The following is a 22,694-nucleotide window of genomic DNA, read 5'->3' on the forward strand; positions in this document are numbered from 1 at the left end:
GATCCCTCAATGCTTCAACAGACTCTCAGTGAACTACATTTAAAAAAATTAAATTAATACGACATAAAGTAATACAACAAAAAAACCTGTTGCTTCCTGACAGTTCATTCTACCTCATCTTTAGAAAAAATACTTAAATTGAGTGCTGGGCAAATCACATCATATTTGCATTAAAGGAATAATACATCCACACTTGAGAGAATGTTTTAGACAAGAGTCAATGAGAAGTATTACCAGAGTAAACCAGAAACCTACTGTTCCATATGCTTTTGAGGATTGCTATCTAATGTAATCCCCGGGTTTTAAACCCAGGAAACAAGAAATTCTGCTGTTTAAAATTTGTTAGAGCAACTAGCAGCAACTTTTTCAGTCTTAGTTATTACCTTACTGCACCCTGCACCAACGACAGGGTACCTACCTTCACTGTGCCACTAAAAATGTAGTGCAACATCACAGCCCAATGAAATAAAAATGGACTCAAATGTCAATGTCAAATGAAACCTATCACCTTACTTTGTGCTTTGTGTCTGGAACTTGCTGCAGGTTATTTGCACTACTTCATCTAGCCTTCCTTAATAACTAGACAAAAGGGATCTATAAGTATGTGGTATATATACTTGTATGTGTGTATATATATATATATATATATATATATATATATATATATATATATATATCTAAAAACAGATTAATACCAAAATAGCAACTGAAATGACAATGAATACATTTTTAATGGGGCCTATGCAAAACCTAAATGTTCTTCCCTTTAAAAATTAACCTTTGTGTTGAATGCATGCGCTTCGTCCAAAAATGAAAAATTGAGAGCAAACACTGGAGGTGTATTATTCCATGAACATTAAATTAAGTGGGATTTGAAAAATTATAAGGAGGTACTTAATAAATGGTGATAAGTAAACACAGTATTGTTTTATACTTTTTTTCTTCTTAAACAAGCACATATGCCTTGCTGATTAGCTGCAGTACTCCAAGTATCTGCAGAAACACTAATATCCTCTCTGAGTATTCATAGGGGAATAAAAACAATTCTAAATAAAGTTAAACATTCCAAAGGCAGGAAAGCACACACAAGATTAGCTCATATTGTACTGATGAAAATCTGGACCAGAAATCGGAACACACCCATCCAAAAAGCCTCACACTTTACTAACAATTCTCTGAATAGAACAAAACTAAAAAAAAAAAAAAAAAAAAAAAACAACTAGTGACAAGGAAAAGAAAGTTTGTCTTACTAGCGCACATGTAAGTTTTTAGTTATATACAGAAACAATTCCCAAAAAGTTACAGATGAGTATTACTAAATACAGATGGCCAAAATGTTTTAGCTCAGTTCTTAAATGCATAGGGTGAAGCTCAAATAAGAGGGAGGGGGGACACCATAAATTGAGGATCACCCCACTAACTTCAACTACAGGCAGAAAAATAAAGAGAGGACCCTCATCAGCAGCATTTAAGCATGAAATAATACTAAGTAACATTGAAATTTTAGTAAGAAGTATCAAAGCACTTCTACTTTCTACTGATATGTAAGTAGTAGTTTACCAATCCTCCTCTGAAGAGAGTTGGTGGATTCACTACACCTCACTTATTATGTTCTCTTGCTGTACCATTGAAGTTCCAACAGAACTAACTGTCTAGCAGTGTTTCAGACAAAATAGTTCTTATTTGATTATTTCTCCCACATACAGAAAATTTCCCTTTTCCTTCACTAGAAGCTAGTTTAAAACTTCAAATTCCTAAATAAAGTGCATTGAAAGAATTTAAAATTAAGTCCTTTAACAGATAGACAGATACTTTAATAGAAGTAGTCATTAATTATTTAGATAGTTCTTTGATCATTTAAGTAAAATTTAACTGTTAAATACACACTTCAGGAAGTTCAAAGATACATTAATTGGGAGATATGCTGGGCAATTAAAAAACAGAGGTGCTAGAAAGAGTTTTAAAGCATACGTAGTTTTCATGCTAGGTTCAAAGAGCTGTATAAATATGCTAGACAGAAGAGACTGAAAAGCAGCTAGTCTGAAAGCCAAATTCCAAAGTCACACTTAAAGACAACTGAAGATCTGGACAGCAAAAACCCATTTAAAAGGCAGACAACACACAAAAAGTCAAACCTAAATCTTAAATACAAATTATGCACAAGTAAGAATGCTGGAACTTCTGATCGGCATCAGATTAAGAAGTTTTTCATTGACAGAGAAAACTGCAGTTATTAAAGGGAAGAGACAGCTTGTTTAAAGAATTCTTACCAGCACAACCACAGGACTCTCCACTTGTACTTCACAAGGACCTGCATCCTTGCCCTTCTGTGGAGATTCTACAGTAAGCTCTTTCTTAGGATTTCTGTTTGTCCTTGCCTGCATTCTTTCATTGAAAATACAGACAGCAGCAAAACTGTATGTTTTTTGGCATCAAAGCAATCGACATGCCAGTGATCCAGTGAAAACAAAAGCTTTTTCCCTGGCACGAGCAGCACAAAGAACAAACTAGCCTAACTTCTCAGCTGCAGTTTGCTAAATCTGTTACACTGGGAATGCATGACAGACAAAGGCCAGCCCCTAAGCACGCTGTATTCCTCTGGGGAAGGAAAAAAAAAAAAAAAAGGTGGATCCATTTTAACGCCTTAAGGTTATGAGCCAAACACAAAAGAGAATGTGCATATCTAAAATTACTCTGTAAAACAGGGTGAGTCTTTTACAGCATGTATAAAATCAAGGTTTCAATAATTCAAAAATAGTGCTAGTGTGAGAATTAGTCACTAATTGTCAACTGTGTCATTTTAGAAGTATAAAACCCTAAGTATTGTGGGGTTTACATTTTTTTACATTAATGTCACTTACTCAGGAGCTATCAACAATCCACCACCAACGAAGGAAATTCTCCATGATCAATGCCCTGAAAAGGTACACTGTTCATTTCTGGGGGTACAGTAGGCACGACCTTTTTTATCTTAGTGCTAAACCCATATTAAAAGTTTCGCTTAACACCAAATTGCCTTCACAGTAAAAATCTTACATACTCTACAAAGGTGTTAACTCAAAATAAAATTCAAAAAACTTAACTCTTCAACTACCAGTATCCCTCTGCCTCTTTCCTCTCTTCAGCCAGTTAGCTCGCTCCTGTATTGCACATTACTTGTGCTCATTCCTCACTCCTCAAAACCCTTCAACACTGTAGGTGTCCATGACTGATCAGCAGCCAAAAAACACAGAGAAGACAATGAAGAACAAAATCCTTACACATTTTGAGAGAAGACACGCGGGAGAACCTTGAGCAGCCATGAAGACCAGCCAGCCATCACTTGCTGCCTTTGGCCAGTACAAAACCCTGCAGGGTGTCACCCTCGTCTTGTGAACAGCTTGCAGAAGTGTCTCTTGGCCTCAAGATATCCAGGCTACAACAGTGCTCAGTGGTTGCTCTCTTCATTCCCGTCCTTAATTACAACATAAACTCAAGTCATGCCTCAACTTTGCTTTTTTAACCCAGCCTACTCTCTTTACCATACCACTATTTACAAACTCTGTTCAGGACACACATACAGTGGCAAAGTAAGAAGCAGCAATTTTATTGGAATCATTTCTGTGCAATTGCAAAGCAATTTTGTATGTAACATAGTGAGCTGACATTTTTGGAAATTTTTAAGGTTTGATTACTCCAACTTCCCCACACAGTAGTTTTAGCTAAATTCCTCTAGGGGGAAAAAAAAAAAAGTGAACTGTGATGAGCAGTTTTCTCCAGGTTTTGAGAGAAATATTTTGGTTTTCCTTTTGTTTCTTTTCAACCTTAATGAGTTGCAACCTCCAAGTTCACAAACCTCAGTAGCTGTATTTACCAAGCAAAAATACATCTGAGAGAAAACTCAGCTCCCCAGAGAAACACATCCTTATTTTAGACTCTTTCTACTAAGGAACCAGACAGCTGTGGAAACTAAGCCACCACCTTCATTCAACTCTCTGTTCTCTTGGGACAGCTAGTTATCTCACTTCAATATAACTCACATCCTAAATTTAACTTGGCATAAACTTTTATCTATTCCCTAATAGAAGAGAAAGTCACCTTAAACTGCAGAAAGCAGATGAAGTTGTGGAGAAGCACACGCATCCTCCTTTATTGCTAGTATTTTTAAGAAGGTACAACTTCAAGCACAGGTTCCTTATTCTTCAGACCTAACATAAGACGTTGATACCTTTTTCTCTTCCCCTTCTCTCCACTCTCACACTTGCATAACATTCTCCTATTTCAGCCTCCGCTCCTGAAACTGAATCTGAACAAGAGTTTGCCCATCCCATCCACAATGCAAGTACATTTCTAAGAAGTGGACTGAAAGAAATAATAACATTTTAGTCCACGCAATAATGATTTATTATGTTTCTGACTTTTTCTCTAGGAAATACAAGTTCAATCCATGTACTTTTTAAGCTGCCGCTCTCATACTGAGAAACCAAACTCCAGAAAACAGTACTTCATGAAGCTTCCTTAAGAGCTAAGAAGGAAACCAGCAGTTTAGTCAAATTTACAAAACAGATCTTCCTGTGTAAAGCAAGGTAGACAATAGTTCTAGAACATTTAGTTACACTTTTTATTTTGCACCAGCCCCCTTTGTTTTCAGAGAACGGAAGCACAGAACAGCTTAGACTAAATTACACCATTACTTGAGGATGCAGCTGCCAAACAGGAATTTGTTTCATTGAGATGGTCTGCAATTATACTTAACTGCAACCAGAAATGCACAATCTTATTATGCAAGAGGCTGAACACTCACACTAATAAAAACTTAAAATTTATATATATTGTAAATAGTATTTCTTCTGCTTAACTTAACAAAGGATTCTTCTTCTAAATGGCAATATTATTTTACCTTGGTCAGGTATTTCTCCTGAATGCATCTAAATTACTTTAATTCAGTATAAACGTGATTTTTTTTTTCCCTGCCATTCTTCCTATTCTTCTCAAAATGTGACGAGGGACAAAAAGAAAGCAAACAGGCTAACATTTTTATGACATTTTTTTAAAAGTATAGAAGCCATTTTTCCTTACAAATGACTAATGTAATTTCTAGCTTGCATTTCACTCACAGATATACCGTTAGAAGAGGTTCTTTCATTTAACAAAAACAGAAGTGTGAGGCAATACCTCTGGATTGTATCCTGCATGAAACAGACCTTAACTGCCAAACTAATGAGTACTTCTAACATTTATTTTCTGCTGAGGACTTAGTGATTATCTCAAGAATTTAATTAATTTGAAAATACTTAGAGAGGAAAAAACAAACAAACGAAAAACCACAGCAAAAATATCAAAGCAAATCAAACAAAAAAAATCCCAAGAGGTATTTTTTTATCCAGGCATCACACAGACAAAATACTTAAGCGACTTTAATAAAGTAGTGTATTCAAACAATTTACTGATAACACATTAAAATTCAAAAAGTGAAAGATGAAAACCAGAACTTTAAGACATGAAATTTTTAACATCTTGTCACGTAGTTTTAGCCTCCTTAACTGCAATAAATAAAAAAGTAACAAAAAAGTACTCAAGTTGTTGCGGCACACAGTTAGCTACCTCAATAACGATCAACAGAAAATCCAGGAGAACAATGCACACACAAAAATGTCCCTGTACAAAAGCGGACTGCACTTCTAACATGGCCCCCAAAACTGCGTGAAAATACCAGTTAGAGACCTATCTGCAAAATAACTCACAGTATTATATAAACAATGCAATTCATCTTTTTACAAGCATAGTGTCTTGAAGGACTTCACCTGGTACTTCTATCAACAGTAGCTTTCACAGCACTTCCAACAGCCAAACATTTGGCACCCATCTTGCATCATATACTCCTAAGGAACAGCCTAAGTAATTACTAAATTACATACGTACAAAGTTCTCAGTATTTCTGGCAGATCCTAGTGGTTAATCCAGCCAATTCATGACCAAAAGACAAGTTCCTCACATACACTATGTTATTCTTTCAAATCATTTTTCACTTCAAGAACTTGTTTATCTAATCACAATATCACACAATAAAAAGTGAGTTATGGTAAGGGAACAGGCACCATATGAGAATTTCCTTTGAACTTTAATGGAAGAAAAGATGACTTCCCAACCTCCCTGTAGGAACAACCTAAAATCTAAGTAGTTTGGTTTGATGGCCCTTCTTTTGCTTCAAGTCCTACTTAAAGTCTGCATCAAATCACTAAACCTACTAGCTATAATTGTAGCCATCAAACTTGCCTCTGTAACCTGTTTTGGGGAAAGAACTGTCCTTAATCTAGAGCAGCTGGGCAGGGAGCAAGAGAAGGAATAATATTACTATAGATTTGCATGTCCTGTATACAGGAAAAGAGAAGGATGTGGTATTATTTGCTAAAACTCTACACCTGTTCTCTGCTCTGTGGCTACACTCTCTACTTTGTGGCCCTAAATTCCCTGGCAACTCACAGCATCTCCTAAAAAAAATTCAAAAATGAGAAAGATGGATAACTGGAGGGGGGTTGATGCTTTGTTTTGCTAGGGCTTTGGGGGTTGGGGTTTTTTGGGGGTTTTTTTGGTTTGGGCTGGATTTTTAAGACAGCAGCTCATCTGAAAATATGGACCCACTTTAGCGGGGTGACAAGGACCATTAAAAGCCAGTACTTCTTGCTCTTGTCTGTATTAGTACAAGATATTCCAGCACTGCCCTCCCACACTTGGCAGCCTGCCTTGCAGCTGTATTCAAGGCTAACATTTCACAAGTCACTGGAAGATTCAGTGTTGCAGCTATACATATCTTAATGCTGCCAAGTTTCACAAGTGACCAGCAGATAAGCCCTTCCCTGGAAGAACATATTCACAAGTTCAAGAAAAAGGCTGATAGCAGATGGAATGGAGCATGCAATTCACCTGGCAATTCCCTGCCATGCTACAGTCGGATGAAACAGAAAAAGTAATATAAAACTCAGGAAGACTCCTTCTGTGGCAAACACTACAAACGTGTAATTTGCGGTCCCACCAATAAGGAGAACATTCTCAATTGGAAACAGGGATGAGAAAAGAAAATGTGTAAGACACAGATATGAGCATGCTACACATTATGCAACTTTTCGTGTTCACTTTTTTGGCAAAGCAAGAAACAAGCCTATTTTGTAACAGGGAGAACAACAACCCCTCTTTGTAGAGGTATCTCTAAATCAGTATGAATGATACAATCTTAAATTTTGCATTGCAGGTAAGATTACTCTCAACACACTATTATTAGGGAGAGAGTTAAGTAGCCTGGATAGGACAGAAATGCTGAGATACTACACAGAAGAGATCTCAATCATGGGTAGGTTGCATCAATGAAAAAAGGTCTGTACTACCACTCAAGAAGCTGGAATAAGAAAACCTTTCTTTTAATAGTGGTATAAGTTTAAAGGATTCTTCCAGTGAGCATCTCTATTGGGTCCATAGTGATTCTGCACAATGCACTTTTTAAAAGCTTTATTTCACAGAATAAAAATCTGGCTAAAGTTGTCAACACAAACACGGCATATCTCATTATACAGTAGCTTAGTCTGGACACTCTTACACTGTGGCAAATAAAAACCAAAACAAGTGTAAAATCACAGTAGAGCAAAACAAAATATAGATCAACTTTTGTCCATGTCACACATCTGCATACCATTATCTATGAAGTATCAACTTGTAATGCAATTAATTTTATGCCACCTTAGTAGGAATCTGTCTTCAGGCAAAACCGCTCCTTAAAGTCCCACAGAAAAAATAAAAAGAAAACAAAACAGTAGAGTTTCATATAGGAGAGTTCAAAATTAAAACTGCACTTCTGAATTAAGTATGGTTCTCACATATGTCCTTACAGACAGGACATACACCAGCAGACTGACTGTGAGAACAGTATTGGACTAAAGATGGCTTTTTTCCTAACTGGACAGGACTTCATGACTATCAGAAACTAACAGGACAGAACAAATACACAAAAAGTGGATCAACCCCCCAGGTCTGAAGATCTCTCAAATGGAAGTAGTTCTGTGCAATTCTGTGCAAAGCAAGCCTGGGGGGGGGGGAGGGGGGGGTGGAGTGGGGGGGCTTCCCACCGTGTAGCATCAATCTGACATGACTTTTTCCAAGAACAATTTGCTCCTAGAGGAGAATGCTAATTCACCTCTCTCCTTGGGCTGAAGTAAGACTACACTTTTGTTTGACCCTCAGCTGAAATACAGAAGTGTCTCGGACTTCACACTTGAGAGTTTTAAGAACATTGCATGTTAGCTGGCGGCTCCCAGCTTTGCCTTTCAGCACAAGACGCACCTGTTGAGCGGATCCAGAGGAGGCCACAGGGCTGAAGAACCTCTCTGCCAGGCTTAGAGAGCTTGGATTGTTCAGCCTAGAACAGAGAAGGCTCTGGGGAGACCTCAGAGCAGCCTTCCAGTACCTAAAGGGGGCCGATGACAGTCGGAGAGGGACTTTTTACAAGAGCCTGTAGGGATAGGGCAAGTGGGAATGTGTTTTAAACTGGAAATTTGGTTTAGATGAGATGTTAGCAAGAAATTCACAGGTGCGAGGGTGGTGAGGCAGTGGCACAGATTGCCCAGGCAAGTTTGGATGCTCCATGCCTGGAGGTGTTCAAGGCCAGGTTGGATGGGGCTCTGAACAACCTGCTAGTGGAAGGTGTCCCTTCCAAATCAAACAAGTCCATGATTCTATGACTTACTTTAATTGCATTTAATTTCATGACAGAATAGGGTACCTACATCTATAGATGAGTCAAATGAGCACTTCAGGCTGTTCCTAAAGCAAGTGGATAGAAGTACTAATTGAGAAAGAGGAGCAGAGATGTGAGCTCCTTTCCATATGCTCATTAAGTCTAGACTCTAGTCTTAAAAGCCCCACCCGTGCAGCTTCTCCACCACAGAAGTCTTCTTATTCCTTAAATCCATGTAACACTTTACAGGGGGAGTTCAGGAGTTTTTTTTTTTAATGGGGTTTTCAGGGTGGTTTGGGGTTTTTTTGTTTGTTTGATGGGGTTGTGTTGTTCTTTGGGGTTTTTTTAGCTCCACACCTTTTGATTTCTTTCATCACAAGATATCTTTCTGCTACATTCAAAGGGAACATGTTTTCCACCTGGATGTAAACTAGTGTCATATTTTTGGGTTGGATATCTTTCTGTGCTAGTCCAACATATATTATCATGGATGAACAATGATTTACACATGTAAACTTGACCAACTATCCTGATATTATCCCCAGGCCTAAAGATTTTTTTTCCTGAAGATAAAATCCTTGATCTTATTTTCTGCATGCCTGCCAACCTGTCCCTGATAGTCCCCTCATGCATCTTTCAAAGACGTGTATTTGATGTAGGTACCACGTGCTTGGTGAATGTGAGCTGCAATTTCCCCTGCTAAGAGGGCAGAGGGATGGACTTTCGAGCATTCTTCCCAAAGGAATCTAATGAAAGGTCAAAACAAAAGAAATCTACAGAAACCATTAGGAGATTTAGCCAAAACTACAAGTCAGCACATCAGATGCCAGGTTTTTATTCAGCCAGAGCAGTAAGGAGATGAAAGGAGATAAAAGAAGTGCTCTAATTCAAGCGACTCATGAAAAAAACCCCATCCACAGTTAGATGCTGTACTCATACATATCTGTTTCTTCCTCATTAAGAGGCCTAATGAAGCCTAATGCTCCTGTTGCTGATGAATAAAAGCCACTCGTAATACAGTTACAAGTTGAAGCAAGTTATGGGAGTGTAACAACAGACTAACCCATACAAATTGTCTCCACACCATCACAGAATTGCTGCATAAGCTGTTTGAGCATATTAAAATAAAACAACTTCCACTTACTCAGCACAATTACTTCCTTAGAACTCTCTCCTTTTTTATATTTCTACTTAATTTCTACCAAACCTTTCTACCTCATATAAACAAGTTGATATTTATTTGCAAATTCAGACAGCAAGAACACACCTTAATATAAGCCGTTGAGTAAATGAAGGCTTTAAGGTTTATTTAAAACACAACACATATTAAATGAAAAAGAGTATTTTTAAAAATTTATCCATATATAGTTTATGTTGAAATCAAAATATCTGCAACTTGAATGTCTTCTGTGCATTTATTTCCAGAATGATGTAGCTCACTGCTGTCATTAGACAATCTTCCCACATGCCCAGACTTTGGTGTATGTTAAAGATGTCACAGTTTATTAATAAACCAGATGACTCATGAGTAGCACAGGAAAAGCAGTCACCAAAAGACTCAGGAACACCTAATGATGACGCTGCTGTCAAGTCAACTGGTGACACAGACCGAGACACTGCAGCTACTAAAATGTAGCAGGTTCTGTTTCCAGCCAACACCTGAATCTACCACATTAAAAGCTGTACACGTACCATTCCAAAATGCCCCACATTTCTTCTCAGAAATTGTGCAAGTGCAATTCAAGTAACAGTATTTTCCACATCAGGCATAACAAATTTAAAGACTACTTAAAATTATTAGGCCCCATCTTGCACGAGCTACAGCTATCATACCATTTTAAGTATGTTTACCAAACTGCAAGGTTCTAAAGCTTAATGAGAGAAATGGCAGCACTGAATGGGCCATTAGAAGCAAACTGAGCAGAAAGCATTTCAAGCATGGAAAAAAAAGGAATTGTTTTCTGCAATTTCCAGAAAAATATATTAAAAAAAAAAGTTAATGTCATTCAGCTCAGTCTGTCTCACTTCAGAACTTTCTAGCTCTTCCGGGTGCAGGTAGCCCACTCACCCCAGCTTCTTCTATCCCTGAATACTTCAAGGGGCTTGTTAGCAAGCCTCCAGCTTTTTAAATTTTGCTAGTTCTATTATCACTACATCATTCACCCTTGCTCATTTTCCACCTTTGTCAACCACCCAAAACAGCTGGTTTTGACCTAACTTGTACATTAACATTTGACTCTGAGATAATGTTTGCTTATACAGTGATAACAAAAAAAAAAAAAAATTAAAAGGAATTTTAATATAAAAAGAAATAACATGCCATATCATTCTGAAAATTAATTTTTTAAAAATTACAGTAAAATTAAGACAAATTAAGTAAAGTAGATAAGCATCCAAGCTAGTATTCTGAAACTATATCCTACAACTTACTATAAAATTAAGTACACTAAAATGTTTTCTCAACACTTGCCAAAAATAAATATGCCCAAGACAGGCATTTGGGGAAAATAAAATTTCATTAATTTTGATGCAACTTTTAACATCTCAAACAACATTATACATAAATGTATAATCTTTTATTAAAATAAAGATCCTCATCCATGTGAACCTAAAGACTCTATGAGATCCTGTGTTCCAAGCAATACAAAGTGAAAGGTTAGAAATGTTCCTGAAGCTAAGATTTAGCATTTTCATTAAAAGTTTGAATGATCTGAGACGGACAGAAATAAACTGTACTCCTGAGAAGACATTCTCACATAGACTTTATCTTTCCTTCAAGCAATCAAAAGAGCAGGCCCTCTTAAGATAAAACTGTATTAACCTCCTGACATCTGGGCTAAAGGGTAAATAAGAAAAACATATGCTAAATCAACTGCCTCTGCCTCCTTACTTTCTTCTCAGAGGAGGTGATTTTTCCGTCAAGGGAAGCTACTTCCTGAGAGTTTCCTATTCACTGGAAATTTTCAGGTTTTACAATACTGATTTTACAATAGGGTCAGTGTGCCGTTAAATGAAAGGACTCCCTGAAATTCACTGGTGTTTTGACAATAGCTCTGTATCAGGAGATATTTGATCCCAAGTGGCTAAATAGAGGAGGTACAGCCAAATAGGCTAAGCGAAGACATTGCAGCTCAGGTATGTGTTACAGCACAAAGAGGTGAAACCACACACCCACTTGCATCTGTTGCAACAATCACCAAAATAAAAAACAACACAAGCAAGCGACACTGCTTTTGGTGTCACTTTTTTGGTCTTGGCTGTACAGGTTCTCTTCAGAGATGAGATTCTTGGAGCTTTCACCTCAAGACCCAGCTTCTCGGTGAGGAGCAATATGATTTCTCCCCCGGAAAGCCACCACTTTGGAAGAGAAAGAGCTAGAGAAGCTAGCTTTCATAGCAAAGAGTACAGACATCATGTAATTTAAGAGATATAGAAGCCTTAGATCTTCTACAAGTTCCATAAAATCACTTGTCACTGTTGGCAGGATTGCAGTACCATTCCCTGTCTTTCCATTCTTCAGAGAATCCCACTTCCCAATCTTCAGGGCTAAGTCTGAAGCAACTGCTCCCCAGCCTCAGACAACACCTAAGGAAGCAATAGCCAGTGCCAGTTCTGATTATCAAGAGCATGACCTTTAAACACAATCCAGGTTTCTTCTTGTAAAACCCTGACTTTTATTCTTATGGACTACACTGGTCCAGTACAATGAACAGGACGTCATTCTGACCCCTCGATTCCGCACTTTCCTCCCTACTAACCTTCAGGTATTTTTCCCAGGAAAATATCTTATCTTAATCCACTACTTCCAGTTAAACCAAGCTAACAAAGCCAGACAGGAAAATTCAAAAAAAAATAATATTATTTAAAATCCATCCAGACATTTTGGAGTTGGAAAAAATGCAATCCCCTAAGAGACAGATGTGGAACTTCAGTTGTAAATGGCAGATTAAACACGTTTTGTGCTTAATCTTGCCAGTTGGTACCAATTCTGTGGGACTAAATTAAAGAAAAATTATTGCTGGAACAGTACCATGTGAAACAAAGAAGAAATATATACAAAAAATTTCACTGCATACTCTAAGTTACAGTAAGTCATATTACATTAAAAAAAAAGAAGCATTTCTTCATTCACTTGCCTAACTATATGTAGAATTCCAGGCCAGTAACGGTGTCAGGTCTTAAACTCAATGGGTCACCGAAGTTATTGCAAGTATTCATTACACAGAATTTACCAAATTTCTAGCAATATTCTGTATGAGGCTAACTTAAAAATGACTAACAGTGTAAAAAGGCTTCTAATACCCAGAGGAAGCCATTTTATTTGTAATATCAAACCATATTAAGCAAATGCAATTCTATCATGAAGGGTAATATACATACTTTAAGTTATTTTAAGCATCTGAAGACAGTTCAGATCATTCTGTGTTCTCCTCTAGAAGCTTGTGTGTATATCCATGTAGAGAAATATACATATGTGTGCATACATATACACACATGTATATAGACAGATTCACACATGTGCAACCACACACCTCTTTTTTTCCCTTAAATTTCAGTTCAGAAAAAAAAAAAAAAAAAAAAAAGGATCTGAACAGCACAAAGGCAACAAAAGCTTTATGAAATTTCTAGAGACTTTCCATAGCTGCAGTTGCACAGCATGGGTATGCCAGCAAGATAACAAGCTCAAAATCCGTCCAGCTATTTCAGTGTACCACGCCCCTCTTATCCCAACTGCCGAGCCAGTGACAAAGCAATTAGCAAGCAAACTCAAATTGTTTTGAATTAATACTCAAATCCTTAACTAGCCCAACTGTGAAGCAAGCCATGCACATTAGTTAGCTCTTGCAATTCCACCCCCTCAAGCCTAAATGTAATACACCTGACGCACAAACACGTCAGTAACCTGGGGGTACAAAGACCACAGTCTCACTTTAAAGCCTGGTTTCTTTACATCAGGAAACACCTAAAAAGCATTTGAGAGCAAAGCAGGATCAGGAAACAGTTAGTGTTCCCTTTAACCATTTTTTTTCCTTCTAGAATGCTCCTGTATCCCTTTCAGTAAGTTAAACAGAAATATAATAGTTAAACGGTTTCAGAGAAAAAAAAATACACTCAAATCCATAAGAAAAAAATAAACCTTAAATGCTGGGTTACTGTTTCCTCAACAATGCCTTCCTTAGTTTTTTCAAATAACATAATCATCAGTTCTTCTTCAGTCCAAGTGCCAAATACATTCCAAGAGTATGTTTAGAAAGATCTAACAGCAGACAATCTTCTATAACAATTGGAGTGGAAACTCTTCAGAGCTATCAATACAAATCTAAATTATATAAGGAATATGAATTGTAAGCTTTAACGTTACAGCTGCATGCACACATACATAACATGCCACAGACATGCACTAACATCCTACAATATCAGGACAAGACACATATCCATGCCTGTACATAGCAGATGTTAAATAAACATGCTATTCTGATTTTAGTTCAGCTTTCAATTAGCAGATAAAATTATTAATGAAACAAGTTTTTATTTACCAGGAATGAATGAATCAGTATTTCTGAATCTTCATCTGGCAAGCTGAATGCTGTGTATTCAAGGGCATTGTTTTCCCCTTGCTGTTTGCATATATAACCACAGTTTCTCTCAAAAACTGTACGAATGCCTTTAAACAGAATCACACTTGTCGTGCAACCCATTCCCAATCTGTTGAATTTTGCATTTCTAGCAGCCCTGATTGCATTTGCAGAATGTCTTCTTCCGTTGCTCGACTCGAGTGATTTTCCTGTGCTTTGCAGAAATATTTCTTTGTACAATCCTCATTATGTCCCACATTTAGTATGTTCCTCGACTAGAAACCATCAGCTACTGAAATGTAATCCTATTTGCTTAAGCCAAATACTGCCAAAAATCCAGCTGCTGAAGACAAAAAATCAGAGGGCGATGAAAAGCAAAGGATACCTCAGCTGTAGAAGATAGGAGGCTTTAAGCATGTGCTGTACTCCACCACAGAGATGAAAAGATATTCCAAGGGGTTATGGAAAGAGCTCCTATATTCAGAGATCCTTAGAACACAATCAAAGATGAAAGGAAAGTGCAAAGATACTGCTGCAGTTTCTGCTGCCAGCCACAAAGAATCCTCATCTGCTGCAAGAAAGCAGTCTCCCAGAATGCTTAGCACAGAGTTCGTACTGGCAAACACTTCTTTACTTGACCTATATGTGCTTTTTAAGGTCTGAAACAAAAAGCTTCAATATAAAAACCTGAAAATGTGAGGGGAAAATTCTTAAATCACTGCTGCTATGCAAAGAAAACAGCATGCTATATACACTTCTTTCAATCAAATCTGTACGTCAGAGCATGCTATTATCAGTTCAGGCAAACCACAAGGGAACTGAAGACTGTCTTCACTTTTCCTTTTCCTTCTTGCAGGCAAAGTCAGGTCCCACCTGCCAAAAGCTGAACTAATTAGTCCTTGATTGCAAATAATCAATAGTCATAAAAGGAGGAAAACAAAATACTATCTAGTTCAGATCAACATCCACCTCTGAAACAAAAATACAGAATGAAATTTAAAATCCATACATTTCTTGGTTTTATAGTGACTCACACCTGTATTGACTGAATTTATCACTACAGGGCACTGGTTCACATACTGCACTAGTATCTGTTGTACAAGTACATAAATATCTTTAACTGACACTGAGAAGAAATGTTGAATTTTTAAAAGTACTTTTAAAGGCAAGCAATTTGCAAAAAAATAACTGTCCCAATCCACATCACAAGAGTGCTGCATCACCCTGTCAGAGAGTGCTGGTGAGTTTTATGTTTCTGCTAAACTGAAAGCACTGAGATGTATTTATTTATTAACTTATCAAATTGTAAAACTGGATGAAAAAAGTGATCTTACAAAATCACAATTGTTGCAATGGAGTTAAAACAAGCTAAATTAAAAGCATGGAGGGAAGGAATAAACAGATTCTAGATGTCAGCACAGATTTGTCCCCATGCAAGTTTTCTTCTCAAGGAAATATTTGCAAGCTATAATGATACTTTACAAGAAGTATTTCAGACTTGATAGCATTTTTCCCTAACATCTGTCTAGCTAATACATGTCAATATGCTTCTCATTACATTTCTAACCTAGATAAAATAATAACATGCAGAAACATCAATTAAAAAAAAAAAAACCACAAAAAACCCAACAATATTTGACAGTGATCCAAGTAGTTCCTGTCAGTCCCATATGCACAAAGGCAGAAGGTAGACCATTTCTCGTATTGGGAGAGATACCAATTGTTTTAAGGCAGTTCTGCTAATAATGAATAGCTTTATCATGAGGGAGAACAAAGAAAGTCATGGTGAAGAATTCAGCTCTATTAGTAGAAAAAATTCTACTATGAAGGACAGAGAGACACTTCATACATAACCATGAACCTTGCACAGCAACGTGTCCCTACCTATCCTACCCTCTTTGAAAAGAAGAAGTAGGTCAGTGAGGGAAATGCAGCGCTCCATTCACTAAGGCTGGATAAAGACATCCCTGCAAACATGCAAGGGAAAACAGCCATGGGAATTACCACAGAAGGCATTCTCCAAAAATACATTCAAGTTAACTGTTTCTAGTGCAGAAGCCCACTTCATTCCCATCTGAAATGTAGGATTACAGACCTGACAAAGTTCAGGCTACAAACATGGTATCAAAAGTTAAGAGATCATTAAAAGAAAGCACTATTTAGAGGGTTTTCCATGCAATTTCAAAGACTTTATAACAGCAAATGCCTCTAGAAAAAAAAAAAAAAAAAAGTAAAGAAAAAGTAGCTTACGCCTTAAGAGAGTGTGAGAAAAACAGGTCAGCTAACAAGAAGTTATCACGCACTAGACAGTTCTCCCCATTGTCTAGAAAATTACCTTACTTGTAAAATACTAGGTAGGTTACAGAGAAACAGGAAGACAAAAAAAATTAATTTGAAAAGACAAACACCACGGTCTAACTCAGGTTGGAAATAACCCTGGGAGGTGTTCTAATTCAAAACCAATTAAGAGAAAATTTAATTCCAAAGGTATTTTGAATAAATTTAACATCATGTTTCTAAAGTATTTTAGAAACTGCAAGTGAAACTTACATGGATCAACACCATGGTAACACCACCATGAAAATCATCTTCATCACAGTCTACAACTTCCTCATGAGGAGAAGGGGAGGGACAGGCACTGATCTCTTCTCTGTGGTGACCAGTGACAGGACTGAGGGAACGGCCTGAAGTTGTATCAGAGGAGGTTTATGTTGGATATCAGGAAAAGGTTCTTCCCCCAGAAGGTTGCTGGGCACTGGCACAGGCTCCCCAGGGCAGTGGTCACAGCACCAGCCTGACAGAGCTCAAGAAGCGTTTGGATAATGCTCTGAGGCACATGGTGTGACTCTGGGGAATGGTCCAGTGTAGGGCCAGGAGTCAGACTTGATGATCCTTGTGGGTCCCATTCAACTCAGCTTATTCTCTGACTCTGTGATTCCAAATACAGCTTGAAAGGGAAATAATTACAGGAACATGAGGGGTGGGAAGAAACCACAGGGAGCAGGAGAAATCTGAATAGTATACAATGCAAAGAAGTCTGCCAACAAGCGGACTTTTTATTAATTTGGTGCAAAGTGAAAGTTTCCAGCTTCATTAAGGAAATTCCTTCAATTGTAATAAGCAACCACGCTGCACAAGCAGTGATCATCCAGGCAGCAATATTATTCACTTCAGTATCACATCTCAAAGTGAAATGGTGTCATGGTTTAGTAAAGGTATTCCCGTATTTACTGTTCCCACTCAAATACTCCAAACCATGTGCCCCTCATTCACTGCCCCCTGCTCTTACATGACGTGGGTGGCTGGAGAAGAGAACTGGAAGCATAAAAGGTAAAGGTCACGGGTTGAGATAGGAACAATTTACTGGAAACAGCAATTAAATAAGAAAACACAGTAACAGCAGCAGTACTAATAACAGTGAACAAGAAAGAAGTGAACGATTCACACAGGTGCTCACCACGCGCCCCTGGTAATACCAGAACCACCATCACACCACCCCACAGCAACAGTCCCTTTCTCCTGTCCCCCGAAAACGACATAAGGTGGTAGAGAATAACCTCTGGGAACTTGCCATGCCCCCTCCCGGTCACTGCAAATATTAACCCTGTCCTGGCCAGAACCAGGACAAATGGGAGGCCAGAAAAATTTCTACAAAGGTCCGACAGCACTTTCCCCACTGAAGAGAGCTAAAGACAGCTCAAGGTAGGCAAAAGTCTTAATCCAATGGCAAAAATACCAAAGCAGAACAAATCAATATATGAAGAAGCCAGGATTGTACATAGCAGCAGCAAACTAGCCACTGCAAACTGCCTTTAGCTGAGCTTGGGTTATGGAAAGGTCTTTTCCCATAAGGCAGAGTGTGGAGGGGAGGAATGTAAGGCTATAGGGAGGAGACAACACTAATGCCTGCCTGCTCTTGGTTTATGAAAACAGGCCTGCAGCAGAAAGCATGCAGACTTATGAGCTATTTGTTAGTATACATTGCAAATATTACACCCCTAAGCCAAACCACTCATTTAATGGGGAACAACAAGCTCCTCCCTGCTATACACTACATTCAATCTGTACTGACTGCACCATGAGGATAAAAAAAATTAATTGGCTGTGTTAGCTCCAGATTGTTCAGAATCATATATTTTTGAGATAGGTTCTTTTGGAAAAGTATTAAGTTCTAGTTTCCTTCCAAAAAGCAAAATTGCTTTAAGGGCCTAACCACTCCTCTGATTACAGTAAATGAATAATAATCATATTGCACTTGGGAACTGCAGGATTTCAAATCAACATGTTAAGCAATCCTTTGACAACCAAGTGAGTTCCAAGAAAGCACAATGACACAGGTACAAATTAAATGTGTGATAGCAATTAGACAGTTCTAAACAATGTTTACAAGTTTCCATTTGACAATGTTTAACATATACGAAGGCAGGGAATCAGTCTGGGTTGATATAAAATCTTCAGCTCATCCTATAAAATTCTCACTATCAAAATGAGAACTTAGAGACTCTTAGACAGAAACTGAACAGTTAAGAGGATAGAGGTCAAACTAGGGAGATCCTCCAATTGAATGGGTTACTACAAAACATTCTGTCTTGAGAAAGGCCACTACTAAAGGAAAACACTTCATAAAGAGACAGCCTCATATCTGCAAGAGAACGTACTTCAGGGAGGATTCAAGCACCTAAGTCCTAGCATAAGAGCCACAAAAATATTCTTAATCTCTTGAAACGCTAGAAGCAGGTACTTGTATTTTTACCTACAAAGTTGCCCATGACATTTAAAATGCCCAAACTAATGCCATCTTGACATGACTGAATGTCTGGTTCCTTAGAGATCTTAACACATCCTGACTGAATTCTGCTTTTCACAAAACATGACAGCATTTGTAGGTGGAGGACTACCTCTCATCTGGCAGCTGGCTGTATATTGGCTCAGAACACTACAGATGGGGTCCTAAAGCCTCCTCAGTCCACAGGTGAAAACCAACATCACTCAGCATTTTTGGAGTGCCTTAACAATCCAATGACAGTATTTCAAAGGCAATATACTCCCTTCTGCCTGAAAAAGCTGTACTGCAGAAAAGACCTGAAGATCCAATCGCCCTGCAAGAGTAAAAAGAAGTGTATATAAAACATTTCATACTTAATAGGAGTGTTCACAGAGGACCAGAAAGTTCAGGTGCTGGTTGTTTTTGCAAAAACTGTTTCTGCAATGATTGCTGCATGCAGATTTCATAGAAGAGTTTTACCAGGTAATTCTCTTCAAGAAGTAACGTTTCTTCAGAAAGAAGAAACTATGCTGTAAGTTTCTTTGTGGCCACAACCGTAAGTTTTATTTTGTCTTAAAATTCTTAAGGACTTGATTTGTTAAAACTAGTTTGAATACAGATTATCCTTAGTAACCCACATATCTGGCTCTCCAAAATGATAAGGAAAATATGGAAAACTACAACCTGGTCAGATTCACTCCAACCTCCAGGAAAATTACGATGCAAACCCTCCTGGAAGCAATTTCTTGACATATAAAGAGACGTCTATCAGTTCCAAGTAGACCACATGGATTTACCAAGGACAAATTATGCCTGACCAGCCTGTTTGTCTTCCATGATGTGACGGTTGGTTCTGTGGACTAGGAGATAGCACTGGACACTGAATACTGTCAGTAAAGAATGCTTTTGACAGTCTCCCATAGCGTCCTTGTACCCAAATTAGCTAGATGTGGTCTGGATCAGTGGATAAGGATGGATGAATGGACAAGGATGACACCCAGCTGAACAGCAAGTTGAACATGCTGAGCAGGCTTCTCAGTACAAAAAAGATACTGACAGATTGGACTAACTCTAATGGAGGGCCATCATGGTGTTTCATGTATGAGAAAAATCTAAGAGATCTTGCATAGTTTAGCCTTAAGTGGAGGCTAAAAGGAAATATTATTGCTGTTGCAATGCCTAATGGGAAGTTAGAGTGAAGAGCCAGACTCTTCTTGAAGATACAGGCACAGAACAGGAGAAAACAGACATAGAATACTCCATTTGCATAAAAGGATTTATTTACTTTCTTTTTTTTTTTAACCCTGAAGACTGACAGATGCTGGGGTTAAGGTATTTCTATCTCTGTGGATATTAAAACCAGATTGTCATAGTCTCTGAGCAACTTGCTCTAACCAGATCTTTTTGTGCAAGGGATTGCACTAGGTGACTTCCAGAGCTCTACATTTCAGTCAGTGCATTTCCATGAATCTGTGGTGGTACACTGGATAGCCACAGACTAACCACTGAAACAGAGAAAGACAAAAGCTCCAAGAGAATTCTGTCCTTCAGAAGAAAGCCGGTATAGTTACTCCAGGAGGTAGTCTTGAGAACAGCATGGTTAAACTCCCAGTAATTTTGACTGAGCATCTGTGCACTCTTCACCCTAAGGAGAGATTTTCATCCAACAGAAACTAAAAGCTACCATGACATTAGAAATACTGAGTATAGCACCGGGCTGAAGATCAGAGGCATTTTATCATTCATACAAGATTCGAATATCAAAGATTACATCAAAAACAAAAGGAAATGCATAGAAAATTGGAGCAATTTAGTCTGTCCTACCTGGACAAGGTATTTTTTGTGTCTATTATGCCTTTTAAATATTCAGAGAAGGGAGGAGGCATAAATTAAGCAATCTAAGAAATGTATTTCAAATCTTACATACATGTATGACAGGTATTACAAAGGCGCTGATGGAGAGATGCACAGAGATTTATAGCCCTGCTAGTTGCAAAACGCTAAACATCTTAACTAATAGTTTTAGGTTTCATATTTGAGAGCTGCAGAAAGCTCAGTCTTCTTACAGGTCCATTCTTACATGAGTAACAATACACTTTGATCTACACATGAGCAACAGGATCTGCTAGTTCTGTGCCTTAAGTTCAAATTTAACTCAAATTTACCTTGAGGACAGACATACAAAGAATAACCCAAAGAACTTTGGGAAGCTGTCCAAGCCAATCTAAACTGAATAAATGAGCATTTATTGCTAAGCATGAGGCACAAAACACCTACCCCTTTTAACACTGCAAGCCATAACGCAGGATTTCTGATTTTGAAATATGCTCACTGGACTCCATCTAGTGGTCATGTAACTTTCAGCTTTCTAAAGTTGAAGTGATTATTCTGTGATTTTAAGTAACTGATACAATAACCATAACAGGAAATTATTATTACCATTAGAGAGATACAAACCAAGACAGTAATTATAGGATACTATTTTAAAAACACTGAGGAAACCATGATGGAATAAATAATGGTCAACAATACAGAAGACTAGGAAAAAAATTTAAAATCTAGTTTTTTAGCAAGCTTACTGTATTCAGGTAAGAGCAGAAGAAACTTCAGGCTCGGACATCCTTTTTTTACTTTTAATTTGCCTAAGGTCATTCAGATTCAGGTCTTTCTCCTTTCCTTCGTTCCAAGCTCTGCCAGGAACAAGTTCCAACTTCCCCTACAGGAGATCATTTGATGCCAAAATATTATGCTGGATGTATTGTCCCTTGAACTTTATGAGCAAGACTGTATACAGCAGGATTATTTGATTTTGCTTCCTATTAGAAACCTCATATTTAATGTGAGGAAAAACTTACTGGACCATGTTGTATGCTCTGGCTGGGAAGAAATGAAAATAACAACCATATTAAGCCATATACAACACCAGGCAAATAACTCCAATGTGATAACAAGCCTAGCAAGCAAGAATCCCAAGACAATTTCCAAAGCAAACCAGAATAGCATCCTTCAAATAATTATGATGTGTGCCATCTATTCATTAACCTGAATGCTCTTTTTAAACTCACTGACGTTTGAGGACCAACACAGATTTAAAATCCCTTTTGGACTAGCAAACAGTGACAGTGTGGCCTCCTTGAACAAACCTGAAAGACAAACATACTACTACGATTTTCACATAAACCACCTACCAAATCAGACAACATGACACTGCACATATAAGTGCCAGGGCAAGTGGGTGAAAACATGCCTGGCAGAAAGATGCCTGAAATACCGCTTGACAACATCACTGTACTGGGAAAAATGAGACATGGGCTAGGTGAGATCACTTTCTATCTTATTTTCACAAAGCTTCAGTTCTGTACCATTCTAATGCCTGGCTGTAGTCTCTTACCAACATGGCTACATGGCTAACAAGCCCAGAAAGGTACCAAGCGAAGGGCAAGCAGATTCTCTGTCAGAATCAGCACTCTGGTGAAGAACAGGACTTCTTCTGAAACCAAGGGATATAAAGACCATTATGCAACATTAAAGAACAGAGTGTGAAATAGTATTGTCAATGTGATCAACTTGGAAAATGGATGACAACCCCTCTATTACCTTAGAACTGAAGCCCCTTTTTTGTATGTTGATACACACAGCATTTCCATTT

The 22,694-nt window shown here is 38.0% G+C and overlaps 1 protein-coding gene across 6 annotated transcripts in view; it reads right to left on the reverse strand.

The window, feature by feature from the left end:
* The window catches only part of DOCK9 (dedicator of cytokinesis 9), a 113,877-nt gene that overhangs the window by 81,457 nt on the left and 9,726 nt on the right, over positions 1-22,694 (reverse strand). For 3 of the 6 annotated variants that reach the window (XM_066176392.1, XM_066176391.1, XM_066176389.1), the window contains exon 1: positions 2,271-2,501. The exons of 1 other annotated variant lie outside the window; for it this stretch is intronic. In XM_066176392.1, coding sequence (XP_066032489.1) covers positions 2,271-2,384 — 114 coding nt within the window. In that variant the 5' untranslated portion in view covers positions 2,385-2,501. Of the gene's footprint in view, positions 1-2,270; positions 2,520-22,694 lie in introns of those variants that run through there. 2 more of the 6 variants (XM_066176394.1, XM_066176393.1) reach the window with 2 other exon arrangements.

Source organism: Chamaea fasciata, unplaced genomic scaffold (assembly GCF_029207755.1).
Source record: "Chamaea fasciata isolate MVZ Bird 193981 ecotype frontalis unplaced genomic scaffold, bChaFas1.0.hap1 SCAF_2, whole genome shotgun sequence".
NCBI lineage: Eukaryota > Metazoa > Chordata > Aves > Passeriformes > Sylviidae > Chamaea > Chamaea fasciata.